General features: G+C 43.9%; 1 protein-coding gene across 2 annotated transcripts; it reads right to left on the reverse strand.

The window, feature by feature from the left end:
* Nucleotides 1-3,735: 3,735 nt before the first annotated feature.
* On the reverse strand, nt 3,736-8,227 carry LOC133888152 (uncharacterized). Of its 2 annotated transcripts, XM_062328295.1 has the most exons (5): nt 7,484-8,227; nt 6,869-7,112; nt 5,738-5,814; nt 5,170-5,248; nt 3,736-4,394 (listed from the first exon to the last, which is right to left on the reverse strand). In XM_062328295.1, exons 1-4 carry the CDS (start codon nt 8,198-8,200, stop codon nt 5,171-5,173), a joined length of 1,116 nt encoding a protein of 371 aa, XP_062184279.1. In that variant the 5' UTR covers nt 8,201-8,227; the 3' UTR covers nt 3,736-4,394; nt 5,170. The 2 variants fall into 2 exon arrangements, with proteins under 2 accessions (XP_062184279.1, XP_062184278.1); XM_062328294.1 differs by lacking the exon at nt 3,736-4,394 and having other exon boundaries at nt 4,624-5,248.
* Between the last annotated feature and the right edge of the window lie 6,802 nt (nt 8,228-15,029).

Genomic DNA, 15,029 nt, shown 5'->3' on the forward strand with positions numbered 1-15,029 from the left:
ATATACTATATTTTATTCGCAATGACTGTTTCATGCAACGGCTTTATTCCAACGGCTATTTTGTTCAACAACTATATTCCAATGACTATTTTGTTCAACAGCTATATTCCAACGACTATTTTGTTCAACGACTATATTTCAACTACTAGTTTTTTTAAACGACTTCCCAACGGCTATATTTCTGCTCTATATATAGGCAGTCATCCGGTTACTCCTCCTTCATATCATTCTATCTCCTCCTCTCTGCTACTACCCCTACATCGGTTTAGAAATGAGTCGTCGCGGATTAGCCATGTAATATGTGTTGCATTCGTTATCGTCGAATGATGACGATGAAGTGTTTCTTGTTGTAAGGTAGCTAGCCCATCGACAACACCAGTTCAGTAACGCTCGACGCCGAGGTTCCATGCTTGGACGGCAGAAATTTCAACATGATAGAGTTGGAGGGTATACAAGACTATACCAAGATTATTTTTCAGATTATCCAATCTACGGCCCAACGTTCTTCCGTCGTAGGTTTGCAATCTGTCCATACAGTTTTCTTCACCTTGTTTGCTGAATCTCATGTGCTCATTTTTCTTTTCACAACAGGTTTGGAATGTCACGGCCTCTGCTTTTGCGTATTGCACAAGCTGTAGAAGCACATAACCTCTATTTTATGCAGAGAAGAAATGCAGCTGGACAACTTGGGTTATCTCCTTTGCAGAAGATTACTGCAGCCAGCTTATGGAGTACCAGCAGATGTTATGAATAATTATGTTCGTATCAGAGAAAGTACCGCTATAGAGAGTCTTAAAAGATTTGTTAAAGCTATTATTGAAATCTTTAGATGTGAGTACCTGAGATCTCCAAATGAGAATAATACATCTAACTTACTTATCATTGGAGAGCAAAGAGATTCCCCTAGAATGCTAGGTAGCATAGATTGTATGTATTGGAAGTGAAAAAATTATCTTTCAGTATGGTAAGTTATGTATACTAGTCATATGCATGAGCCTACAATTATTCTTGTAGCTGTTGCTTCACACGATCTCTAAATTTGGCATGCTTTCTTTGGATTACTTGGGTCTCACAATGATATCAATACCCTTGATCGTTCCCCGCTCTTTGCAAATCTAGCTGAAGGTCAAGCTTCACAAGTGAATTATACAATCAATGGCCATAACTATACAATGAGATATTATCTTGCACATGCCATTTATCCTACATGGGCAATATTTGTGAAATCAATTTCATCTCCTTAAGGGAATAAGAAAAAACATTTCAACCAAGCTCAAGAAGCAGCTAGGAAGAATGTGGAGCGAGCATTTAGAGTTCTACAAGCTCGTTTTGCAATTGTTCAAGGAACAGCTCGATTTTGGAATAAAAAACACTCAGTGATATCATAACAATATGTATCATCATGCATAATATGATTGTTGAAGATAAGACAGCAGAAGAACATGACTTCAATTACCATAGAATGAGAGAAGAAGTGATACCTTCTCATGAGCCTACGCCTGAACTAGAACAATTTATTCAAAATCTTAGATCCATTAGATACTAAGATATTCACTCTCAGCTTCAAGATGATCTAATCGAGTACATGTGACTATGTTATGGAAAGGAGTAGTATTTTGTAATTGTAATAATGTATCCGGTTCATGTATCTTATGCTTTCGCAATGTATGCAATATTTAAATGATTTATCTATGATCTATATAACACATATGATCCTTGTGTAACTTAAGATAATTTTAGTACTGTTTACATAAAATGATAAAAATGTGTATAAATGAAGCATTACAAAGGAATTTACTTTTTCATCATATAACGTAGGATTGCAAATAATTTTAGAAATTAGCCCATCACATAAGAAGGATACTAGTGATTTTTCCTAAATTTTTGGAAATTTATTTGAGTCCTAAAAATTCAAATAATTTATAAAAACAGTTAAATTTGGGGAAATTTCATTTAATATCTATTAGCATAAAAATCGGTGTAATTTTAGAAGCTTCATAAAGTCACCTTTTGAATTGATAAAAGTAGGGAGAAGGAATAGTTTTGAAGCAAATTGGCCAACATGCTTTCTACGGGAGTGAACCGTGACGGGAAGAAGGCGGGCAAGATGTTCACAGCAAATTGGCCAACATGTTATTTATTCAAAAGCTAATTATGCAGATGTTCACAGGACATACAAAAGCACCTCAACTGGTTTTTGCATCTTCATATAGGGAGAAAATGCAATCACGTCACCAAATAACAGATATTCACAGGATATACAAAAGCACAGGTAAAATTATAGTGTATACAATATATGTAGTAGCTCAACTCGAGTGATTGCGTCGCCTAACAATAATCTCATTCTGCAAGCTCACGTAATATTCTTGTTATGGCTAGTCATGACACCAGTGTCTATCTCCATAATTCTCTACTCGTCCATCCATCTCTTGAACTCCAACTCTTTATTTTTAACATCAAGCTTTTTGGCCTCAGTTGCAATCCTCTCTTGTTCTAATCCAATTCTCTCTTTGTTCTTGTGCATGTGCTTGTTGATAGCGCTCCTCTTTCTTGTGCTCTTTCACTTTTTCTATTTATACCTTTTTTCCTAGAAACTATCAAATGCTTCCATGTACATGTTACCTTCTTCACCCAGGCAACTTTTACCTCATCATAATCTCTATTTGGCCTCCTTTTTACCACTTGATCTTCTCAAGGGATCACTTTCTGGAGTTGCTACTGGATCTTCCTCATCATCAATTGGGCTACTTGAGCCGGCGCAGAGGCGCGGTCGGGTGCGCGACAAGCAGTGGTGCCACTTCGGGCGGCGCGGATGCAAGAAGGCCGTCGACTTCCCCTTTTTTCTTTTCGATTTGTGGTGGTGACCATCAAGCCAACACGTCGTTGTGCAGGGGGACGATAGCCGACGTTCGGTCGGTGGCGGGGTGGTGGCTGCGGGCCCCACCAGAACCGTTCCGACGATGCAATGTCGTGTTCATTCTTCTTCAAAAGATCTGATGCTATTGTGCATTGCGATTCACAGATCTATTTTGACACAAAAATAGTAGTAGCAAGAAAAATGTACCAGACTGATCTCGTACCTTTCAATTCTTGTGAACAGGTTTGTACCGCGTAGAGCATATAGGCTATGTCATGACCTGTTCACTTGACAACGATGTCGATACAATGCAGATTAATAGCAGGTAGATTCGTTCTGCTAGCTTAGTCTCCGACAGAGTTTCGTGCTGATAACGTATTGAGGAATCACTACTATCGGTATAGTCCAGAGATCACTCAAGAAAATAATCACAAAAGGAGACACAATGTAGGGGAAAAATTTATCTTCTTTATTCATCTGTGTTCTAAAATGAAGGGTTTTATCTCGTGTGTGTATATATATATATTGCTAAAAAACTCTAAGACATATAATTAAATATTTTATAAGATCAAAATCGATCCATATTCAATTGTAAAACTACATATTTACTAACAACGAGGACTGAGGAGGATGGGGCAGCCTAGAACGTGGTGTATGGCATGGTTTTTGGTTTGGATAATCTAACAAGGTCCATAGCTAATCTCTTTCTCATTTTATTTTATTTTCTTCTTCTTCTATTTTTATGTTATATTATATACAAAATTATTCATAGATAAAAACCGGTATGCTGCGGTACGGAAACATTTCATTCCAAACTCAAAATCGGAATGATCACCAGGATGGAATTGACAACAGCTTAACACAGTGGTACAGGTGAAGGATGTCGGGGCCACTCGCACGGCACGTATCATATTAGCAGGCTATTAGCCCATTCATGTCAGCGCAATTTTTAACTGGCGGAGCGAGAAAAGAGGAGGGAGAGGATAATAAGCTCCCATGACAAAACTGTAAGAGTGTTGTTACGCCATGACAAAAGCAGGCATCCGAGACCGATTCAGAATTGCTAATGTGCGCTTGCGGGCATCGGCGCGAAAGTTATCCTCCGGACCCCCTCATCCACCGCTCGTTACTGGAAAAAAATGTAAGGGTCTGCTCCTTCTTTTGCTTCCATTGCTGCTCATCCGTTTCGTCTCCCTTTCACCGGAGCTCCGCGGCCCTTCCAAGTGCTTCTCAGAGACGACCATCGCCACCGCCACCACTACACACCGACGCTATTTGGTTGGAATTTGTGGATTTCTCAGCGAAAGTTTTCAAACTCCCAGGCTGAATTCTGAACCTGTCAAGTTGCAGCGGTGAGGCCTTGGTTGCTGGGGAAGGTCATCCGAGAGTTTGATAACGCAGGCCATCCAGACTCTATCGATGTTGGTAACGTTAGCCAGCACGTCCCCGACTGATTTCTTTAATTCAAAAGTCATACGAGGGGCTCCAGACTCTTATCGATGTTGCCTGGATCCGATTTTCAGCACTGCACGGTAACCTGCTCAATGATGGGGAGATGAAGCACAACTCAGGAGTTAAGGTGTGATTTGTTACCCTCATGTATCATGTCGGTATGGACCGTATATACAGCATGAGTAGAGTCATATTGTTAAAAAAAATGTTTGGTTATAACAATCTAGATAAGTTAAATTGAGTTTCTGTTTAGTTGACCAAATCTAATATCATATGAGTAGATGCTAAAGTTAAAATAGTGATTGCTTGTACGTATGAAAATAATTTTGTGACACTGACACATAAGCCCCTTAGCATGAATGGATGTAAGAGCCTGCATCCGCCAAGCCAATCTACGAAAAGAATCTCTTCCCTCCCGAGCCAGGCTATGAGCGTACATTTGCATCCGTCGGGCTAAGCTGAAACAATATATGCGGACAATTAAACATACTTTTCTCTAAAATTATACATATCCACCGAATCAGATTGCTCCCATACGGGCAACCAATGAGATCATAAGTGACATAGTCCTAACTACATCCTATAGAAATCACTTCTCAAATTCACCAGTAACCAAATCCCGGAAGTAAGATTGAATGTATGAATTTTCAATAGTGAATCGTTTATCATCCAACAGCAAACGATGTGCGCATTTGTTATCCCAAGAGAAAGACTCACGAACATAGTACTACAGGATAGAGATCTCGGATATACAAGAGCGCACATTCTCTGCTGTGGACAATCGGTCACCCTTGCAGAGTTATTATCTCCATAAACAGAAATCGAGCAAACTAATGATATAGTCAGCTGGTAGGTGTTACCTTAGTCCAGCAAAGGAATAACCTCGTGATATTTAGAATCATCTACCCATGGCTTGAACTGATCCTCATGAGCATTGTTCTGCAAAAGAACAAAAATTCAAAATCCGCGAATTCAGTTTGCAAAAGGATGCTACTTAGGTACTTGCCGTACAGTTTTAGCCTTGCGAAATGCAATGGCTTGCCACAAAGAAGATAGTATACGCTAAAGCTGCAAACAAACTGATTTCATTATGATTGATATCAGCCCTGCGTTGCCTGATCCTCAAATGGGCTATTGGACCTGCTGGGCAAAAAAACTGTATGCCACCTCTTTTCTAAAAATAAAAACATTTAACTGTACCTGTCTACCAGAAGAATATGTTTACTCTAATTGTGAGCAATGTGCGAGTACATAATAAGTAATTTGCTGTCGGGGACCTTAATGTTTCAGGAGTTTGAAACTTGTGCTTCCACAAGGGGTGGAAACACATGGATTAGATATGTGATAACTGTTGCCAATAAAAAAGATGCACACAACAGGCACTGCCTACATAACTATTAAGAAATCCAATGAGTAATACGAGGTTACCTGCAACCAGAAGAAAAACCCACGCAACAGAGCTAGACCATGGCGAAGGCCACTGTTCATAACTTGTTCGGCAAGATCTGAAGTTAAATAAGTAAAAAAGCATTGATTAGTACTACCATCACAAGCAAATCTGACCAGTTGAAGAAAAACAGCATTCTTTCTCAGACAATCACAAATTACATTACTCAACAGTTAACTCTAACTATAGATGTGTTTCACGGTTAGTTTCTGGTCTAACTACACAGTGGTAACAAAAGCAGCTTAGTCGCCAAGCGAAGGAAAGAAAAACTTCTCATGTCAAATAAAACCATTATTATCCGACAGAATGGATTTACTGTGGGTGTTTATTTTGAATTTAAGTCATGACACTGATCTCAGCATACAAGCTCAAAGTCCGGAAGAATCAATTGCTAAGCTCAAATAGGACATTATCAATGTACAGCATTCAACAACACGATAATTCTGACATTTGCTATGCTGTATAATACAAATTAAAGCACTCCAAAATCCATGCATATCTTGAGCACAACCAACTATAGACTTAAATAATGGACATTGAAATTTCAACACTCCAGGACAATTCATGCGATGAAAATTGTTGAATACACATCTTTTTTTTCTTTCTGTTAAGCTCCTGTTGTTAAGCCTACAAGTTTAAAAGGAATAACCAAGGATGCCAAGGTGTGTCTTCAGAAAGAATATGTCCGTAACCATAAACCTTAGATTCAACCAAACCATCAATATTCTGTTTCAGTCAAGTGCCAACTGAACCAGGGAGTAATAAATTAAAACATATATAGATATATGTATAATGCTAATTAAATTGAAGCAACATAAAGCTGGATTATCAATGTTCAAAAATGGCAAACATGGACAACAACAATGTGTTTCGTACAGGACAGGACAAAACTGTCATGGGTTACAGAAATACTGTTTGGCACAGTACACTGCATCATACAAGAAATTTACCTCACCATAGCTGATACCTGATAGCAGTTTAGTTTACAAAATCGATTAGAATAAATATAAAAAAACTTCAACAATGAACAAAGGTAAGTAGTACCTAAAGGAGGAACCAATAAACTGACAGCGTTTATAAACCGAATATATGTAAATGATACAAAATTATACCTGGGTAATGATCCAAATATGAACTGCCCATCTCCTCCGTTGGGTAGAATTTCGTTTCATTGCGCACCTGCCGTAGCTTCATTAACGGAGTACGAATAGTAGCCATGTCAAACAGTTTATAGAACTCTTTCCGACCAACCGGTTTCGTAAGGACCTGGATCAACCTTCGCTTGAAATCTGACTCTAGCCTTCGGGTGATATGTGCTGGCCATATAGCACCTAGTTCTTTTTCTACTTTCCCCTCCTGTATCAGGTGAATAGCAAGGAAGGGCCAATCAAAAAGGCAAAGCAAGGGGGATGTGTAAGCGTCATGGATGCTCCATATTTTACAAGAATATAACAATATATAGGAAATACTACATTAAAAATAAAAATTTCAAACTACTTGGATGAGACATTTACATCCACATTCTGAAAATATGTTGTAAAAGGCATATGCTATGTTAAAAAACGTATTGGCAAAATTCTGGATTCTTATCTGACAAAGCTGCGGCACAAGTACAAAAAAGAGGAAATTCTTTGCGCACTGAGAGCTAATATATATTCCAGATTCTATTACCAAATGGCATGCACTAGTGACAACGACATGTAACTGAAAGTATCTGAATTTCTCACCGAATGAGCACGAAGCCCGGCATCGTGGCCATTGCTTGAGCTCGCCTCCCAATACACACCCTTCAGCGTACCCGCACTTGCTGCATCCAACTGCCCTTCATCTTCCTCGTCATTCACCTCTTGCCCTGGTTTTGGATCAGCTCGCCAATCGCACGCGTAAGGCTTCGGAACAGCTGTCGCCGGAGCATCCGAGACAAGCCCCTCCCTCTCCCCTCCAACACTGAACCTTTTGCCAGGCGAAGCGACGGCCGCCTCTTTCCCCCATCTCTTATCCTTCTCATCCTCGGCCTCGCTGCTGCCTCCAGACCGCGTCGCATCCGGCTGATCGTAGTTGACGACGACGCCCCCGATCTCGAGAATCAATTGGCCATCCACCAGGCGAGTGTGCTGCAGGAAGAGGCGGTAGTCCTCGTCGACGTCGCCCAGAGAATCGTACCACGCGGGGTCCGCCCCCACCGAAGCCGCCGAGTCCTTCTGTTCGACGCGACAGTTGGTGCTCAGGCGGCTCGGGGAGGGGTCCGAGACGCACTCGCCGTCAGAGCTGGCGAGCGGCGTCTCGTACCTGAGGAGGGAGGGAGGGGAGGCGCCGTGGGCCGGGAGCTCGAGGGCGTAGGAGTCGCCGTCGAGGCGGACGTGCTGGAGGAAGTAGAGGTAGTCAGGGTCGATCTCGCCGGCGGGGAGGTGGCCAGCGGCGAAGGGGGAGCGGATGGGCGGCATGAGAGTTTGGGCTCGACGCAGCTTGGTTTTCTGGCATCGTGGGAATTTGTGCGGTTTAATTCCAGGAATTTTTTTATTTTTATATTTTGAAAATAAAAAATAAAATAAATAGACGTCTCATAAAATTTAAAACACCATTGACATAGATATAAAAAATTGTAAAAAAAAATTATGGTGTTAAAGATACTATGATCTAACTTAAAAAAAAACTTAGATAAAAATATGACATGTACAATGAGAAACGACAAATTATATTATACATAGATTGTATATAATAAAAAAATTCTTTTTTCTTTTTCATTTTACAAGTAATTGTTTGAGTAAAATATTTTTGAAGAGCTAGATTATAGTATCTCTACACTACCAAATTTTTTTTGAATTTTTCATGACTATTTTAATAGTATTTTAAATTTTAAAGTAATAGAATGTAGCATTTTTTTTGTTTTTTAAAACATGTTACCCATTGGAACGTCACCCTTCTGTGGCCGACAGTAGTCTTATTCTGCAATTTTTTTTAAATAGACACCTATTTTTATAAATTTTTTATTTTTGATTTATAAAAAATAAAAAAGCTCTTTAATTCCATTCGATTCAAGTTCAACGTGAGATCAACAGATCCGAGGAAACGTGCTATTGCTAAAAACCTTGTAGCCCCATCACGGCCCAAGCCATCTCCGTTTATGAAGTGAAAGCTCCCTCGGCCATCCCCTGATCCATTCATAAAGTACAAAACCTAACGCAGCTTCAAACTAAGGCCCAGTCAGTTGCCAACTCGTAAGTCATACGGAGAGTTTTTTTTATATATATTTTTTCGAGTTTAAATTTAAATAAATAGATTCCCGGCGAAAAGATTTATAAAAGTAGGCGTCCACCGCCCTCTCAGAGGGCTGCAGCCCTCTCAGAGGGCGGGTACAGGTGCTAACCGCCCGCTGAGAGGGCGGTAGGCCTAACCGCCCCCTCAGAGGGCGGCAAGAGGGGGTAACCGCCCTCTCAGGGGGCGGTTAGGCCCTGGAACGGCGGTTAGGCCCTAGCCGCTCTCTGAGAGGGCGGTTAGGGGCTTTTTTCATGTAAAATTAATTTTTTTTCCATTTTATCCTATAAAAATGTATTATTTTTTAATTGAAGGAAAAAAAAGAAAGGGTGTAAGGAAATTAAGAAATTGAATTTGGAGTAGGTTATGTAATAACGGGAGGAAAAAATCAGTAATTAGTAGTTGCAGCATTTTACGTGGGTATGAGGTGCGAACGAGGACAAACATAGTTTTGAACACATGGTGAAAACATTACAATACACTGTAACCGCGACGACACGATGAGGAAATAAAGGTGGCATGTACGGTTCGCACTAAGACCTTATTAGTGCGCCGATCCTAATCATAACATGCCTTAGGGAAGGACAGTATGTCAGGTTACATTAGGTACTCTCTACTGCGTGCATCTAGGATACTTTCCCTTTCGGAGGGCATCGGGACCTGCCGCCTTAGCACGGCGGGCTCTCTCCCGCTTCCTTTCCCTCTCAGCCTCTTGAGCCTGAGCCACGGTACGGTCGTGCGCCGCCTTCCTCATGCGCTCTTCTTCCTCCCGCTTGAGACGAAGTTCCTCTTGCTGTTGCTCGTACTCCCGACGTGCGTACGCTTCCCTTCTCCACCTCATGTTCATGTCGACCCACAGCTTCTGTGAGTCATTTTGCTCATTGTCGAGCCACTGAATAAAATCACAGAGCGGTGGAGGGGACTGAACAAATGGAACAAGATGAGCGGTTAGTAAAAGAGGGTGCGTAATCGGAAGAGATGAGGTGAACATCTGTTACCGTACCGGTCGATAACCAGTTGTTGCATTGCGAGGCTTGTCATACTCGTAATTGGCACACATGAAGAAGCGTAGTCCATAGGTGTATGAGATGTCCTGCGACTCGCGGAGCTTACAAAGGTCACCACAGAAGCACATTGGTGGTTCGAGACCTTCAGGTACGGTAGTCCCCCAATGTTTCTTTGGTGGGCTTGATGGAGCTGAGGAAGACATTGCACTTGAGATATTTGAGAAATGAGCGATGCTTCTCCGTAAGGAGGTTTGGCTACTTATAGTTGGGGGAGGCAGGAGCATTGGATTCACTCTTAAAGAAAGGAATTAGGGCATAGGCATAGCTGGCGGGAGGAGCATCGGATTCCATATTGAAGAATAGGACAGTTTTGTCGTTGCCCATGGTCAGAAATTCCACGTTTATTGGTACCCGTGTTGTCATTTACTGATTTGAAAAAGCTGGGTAGTGTTGTCACATCTTGTTTAAAGCCTGCGGCAGGAGGCATGTGTTGTCAAGTTATGGTTAAAGTTTAGTGGTGTGGTCACTTGTTCATTGAACGTGTCTGAATATGAAATGCATTTATGAAATGGTAAGTCGACCATACAAAGTGAACGTGTCTTAATACATATGAGCACATCACGAAGCGAATACGCATATGTTAGTTACAAAAAATGTAAAATGCTACTCATGCCTCCCTTGTTGCCGTCGTCCGTGCGCCCCATCGTGGTCCCGATGCCGCTGGTTAACCCTCACGTGACCCCTGGAGTAGGTGAGGGGGTCAGGTGGGCCGACGTGTCTGCTAGGCCTAGTAGGGACCACCGGTGTCGAGGGCTCGTCATGCGTGGGCTGGGTCCGAAGCGGTGCACTGGAAACCTGGGACCGCTGAAGGGCGTCGTAGTCAGGTGTGCCCCCGAAGAAGTCACGGACGATGTCGTATGCGGTGTCGGGGCCAGCCTCATCCTCCTGACTAGGGTAGGAGGACTGTGAAGGCTCGGCAGGCGTCCATGTGTACTGGCTGGAGGGGTCTGTGAACAAATAATCACGTTAGATACGAACAATATGGTATTGAAAGTAGTAGTAAAAAATGTATAATTATACTTGCGTGGTACGACGGTGCAGCAGAAGAAGGCCACGCTAACGTGCCGTAGTACGTTGCGGGGGGGGGGGGGTAGGGTGTGGGGCCGCCGAAGATGGACCGGCCTCGTCACCGAAGTAATCTGAGCAAAGTTGTAACTTATTTTGCTGAAAGTACTAGAAATTAGGAAGAAGGGTTCCCGGAGTACCTGACTGTGGACGTACAGGGCTCAATCTGTGAGGCTGCGTCGGGACTTGTGCAGACGGACCTAATGAATGTTTAATAACAATAAGTAAAGGATATTGATCAATAATTTTCAAAAGTATAATTCGTACCATGTTGCTCGGACCCTCCAAGACGTGATAGAAGGGGTCGTGTGGGTGCCGACACTGAAGATCGGCGGTGCACGTCTGACGGCCGAGACGACTCGGCGTGTGCACCACTCGTCCTGTGAGGCGGCCCTGCTACATCTGTGGTAGATCGGCAGGAGGTGAGTTTCAGGGCGCGCGTCGTCTTGTCGAAAACCCGTCTAATGAAGCTCGCAACATCCGCCCATGTTGCCACGTAAGGGGCCAAGCGGTCCGCTCAGAGGTGGCCAGCTGGCTGGCCTTTCCGCGTGTACCTGCATTGAAACCACGGTAAATGTAAGGCAAACTGAAACGAAGGTTGCTCAAACTAAAATTTATCAAATGTACCTGTGGACGTACAAGGGGATTGTACGGATGGGGACGAGCGGGAATGTTTGGTGACGGCCAAACTGCCGCATGACGCGCTGCGGTGAATACTATTCGACGTAGATGTCGAAGACAAGGGGCGCCTTGGTAAGCCAGTACTCCTCGTCACGGGTGCACAAGGGTGACAATCCCGACCCTGCATGTGTATGAACAGCCCGAACGTTGTATGGCTCCCATACCACATCGTTAGGACGTAGCCTGTCAAACTGGGTACGAAAATGCTCGTACGCGCTGCGAAGCTGCTCGTGGGCCCAGTGTGACTGAGTGACAAACATCAATACATATATTTAGAGAGTAACATAGTACGAACGAAACTGTTAATGTAAATTACGTACCCGTCGACGACACCACAGCGAGGCCATTGTCGGCGCGTCCTCTTCCATCTCGCCGTACCACTCCTCTGGGTACGGGGAGCGATCCACCACCGGCCTACCTATGGCGAAATGCTCGTATGACCATAGCTGAAGAAAAAATGGACACCCGGCAAAAATGGCTAGCGCCTCCTTCTTCATGCATGCGTCGCAGAGCGCCCGATACGTCGCAGCAAGAACAGCTGATGCCCAGCTGAACTGCGGTACATCCTCTGCATGCGCGTCAGCTATCGACCGGGCGTACGGCACAAGGGTCCTCGTAACCAGGTGGCCTTGGCCACTAGTGAACATTACCCACCCAAACAACCAAAGGAGGTAGGCCTCCAAATGTCTCGAGACCGCGTATGCGTTGGCTTGTGGGTGGATGTACGTCGGCTGCATATATGACTGGTGTCAGAAATAATCATTACGACATAATTTGTTAGAAATCGATAGGTTGCATGTTACCATACCTGGAACTGTAGGATCCACTTCTTCGTTGGCCCTCGTGCATCGGCTAAGAACTCAGGCACGTACGGGGGTGCATCCGCCTTTCGCTCCACCGGCCCAAATCGCTGATGCATGTCGTTCATCCAGTCAGCCTGCATATCGATCACCCCAACCGCAGCTCCCGCGCAAGGAAGGCCTAAGAGGTAGGAGACGTCCTGCAGGGTCGGGGTCATCTCTCCGCACGGTAGGTGGAACGTATGTGTCTCCGGCCTCCAACGGTCGACCAGTGCTGCTATCAGCGACCGATCGAAGTAGAAACGACGGGCCGCAACCTCGGGGTTCTCCGTCGATCGGGCCTCGACCAACCGGCAAAGCGGTAGGAGTCCGGCCGCTCCCAACCTATGTACATCAATAATATGTAACAACAGCAGCGAAATGATATGTAACACCATCAGCTTTTCTAAGTACCTGTGGGTCCAGCGCTCGTCTACCGTCAGCAGCTCTCCAGGGCCTCGTGGGCGAAACATTCCTAGGTCCGTCTGGTGCTCGGCGGATAAGAAGCTGCGATGCTTCTTGTCCACGGCAGGGTCCAAAAGCTCTGGGGTCGAAGGCTGAGCCATCTCTGCATTTGAAAGACATGTACATTAATACATTGAGAAATAAATACAAGAACAACATACTTCGAATGCAAATTAACCGTACGCGAAATTAACACATATTAAAATGGTACAAAATTAGCTGACCTAGACAACAGGTGCATCACCGCCTGCACTTTTGGGACAATATTTGTAAGTGTGACCTACTTCATTGCACTGACTGCATCGCTTAATCCTAGGGCCAGCCTCGGATTCATCCATATCGTTACGAATCCGCCGAGATTGTCTTCGGCCCGGTGCGTTCTTCATCTTTCCCAAATTAGGCACATATATTCTTGAAGGCCCTGGGTTACTTGTAAATGTCTCAACAATGCCGTAACCATACAGCTCCTGGTTCCAGGTGTTCAGTACTTGATCTTTCATGAAATATTGTGACACATATTGCCTTGGAAGCATATGGTGCTCCGCGCACGCAGCTATGACATGTGTACAAGGTTTGTGGAGTAATTGTGGCTTCTGACAACTACATATGCATGTCCCACTCCTTAGCACACACTCTTGAACATGCCGCTCACGTCTACCCCCCTCCGACCCTTATCCCGACACAGGACACTGAACCTGTGCTCTGCTGTGCCCTCTTGATTTGCGCGATGCATGTGGGCCTTCCTATTTGCCTTCTCCATGTACTCACATAGCATCCGGCCATAAAGCATACGATTGTCCTCCATTACAACCTTAGCAGCTGCAAACCGATTAATGAAGTACTTGCATGTGCCATGCAAAATGCCTTCTACAATTCCAACTAGTGGTAGGGACCTCATTCCTCGCATGACCCAGTTATAAACCTCTGCAAGATTTGTAGTCATTACTCCATACCTGGCACCACCACTATCGTACAGCAGAGCCCATTTTTCATTGGGCTCATTGCGTATCCACTGTGAAAAGCTCCTAATAGATGCGCCAGATCTCCGTACAATCTGCGGAGTATCGGTTGGGAGCCGACCGAGAGCTATTGGTTCCTCACGGTTAGGTGCGGCCTCCGCAGTTTGTTTAAGAGTCAGTTCATCAAGTCTTGCCCATAATGCATTGAACTTACGTTGTTGGTTCTGACTGCACAACTTCTTAAAGAGCTTCATTAACCTTTTGTTTTTAAACTGTCTGTAGAAGTTCGCACCCATATGCCGCATGCACCACCTGCTTTTGAGATCTGACCACTGTACTAGTACACCCCGTCGCACACTACCGTGTTGCATATCCAGCAAAGCCTGCAACAATCCTGCATGTCTATCATGAATGAGACACGCAGCTGGTCGGTCAAGAACAATTGCATGCTTCACCCGCTCTAGGAACCAATACCAGTTGTCCCCATTCTCACTCTCCACGAACGCAAACCCTAGTGGCAGCACTTGGTTGTTACCGTCGACCCCTATTGCAGACAATATCTGCCCTTTGTACTTCCCAGTTAGGAATGTTCCATCTAGGCATATGATGGGTCGGCAATATCTAAATACTTTGATAGTTGCACCGAATGCAAAGAAAGCACGCTGCAACGCTCTTTTTCCGTTGTACTCCACATCAGTAGAGGGGTAATGCTTGATATCATAGTAGCTGCCTGGATTTCTTGCACAAATTGTGGCTAATTGACGAGGTAGATTGTGATACGAATCTTCATATGTACCGAACCTAATCTCAATAGCCTTTTGTTTCGCCCTCCATGCCTTCGCATAATTTATTGTGTACTGGAACCTTTGCTCAATAGCACGGATTATTGATCGTGGCTCATACCTTAGGTTGTCCACAATCTCTCCGTACATAACATTTGCA

The sequence above is a fragment of the Phragmites australis genome, chromosome 13 (genome assembly GCF_958298935.1).
Source record: "Phragmites australis chromosome 13, lpPhrAust1.1, whole genome shotgun sequence".
NCBI lineage: Eukaryota > Viridiplantae > Streptophyta > Magnoliopsida > Poales > Poaceae > Phragmites > Phragmites australis.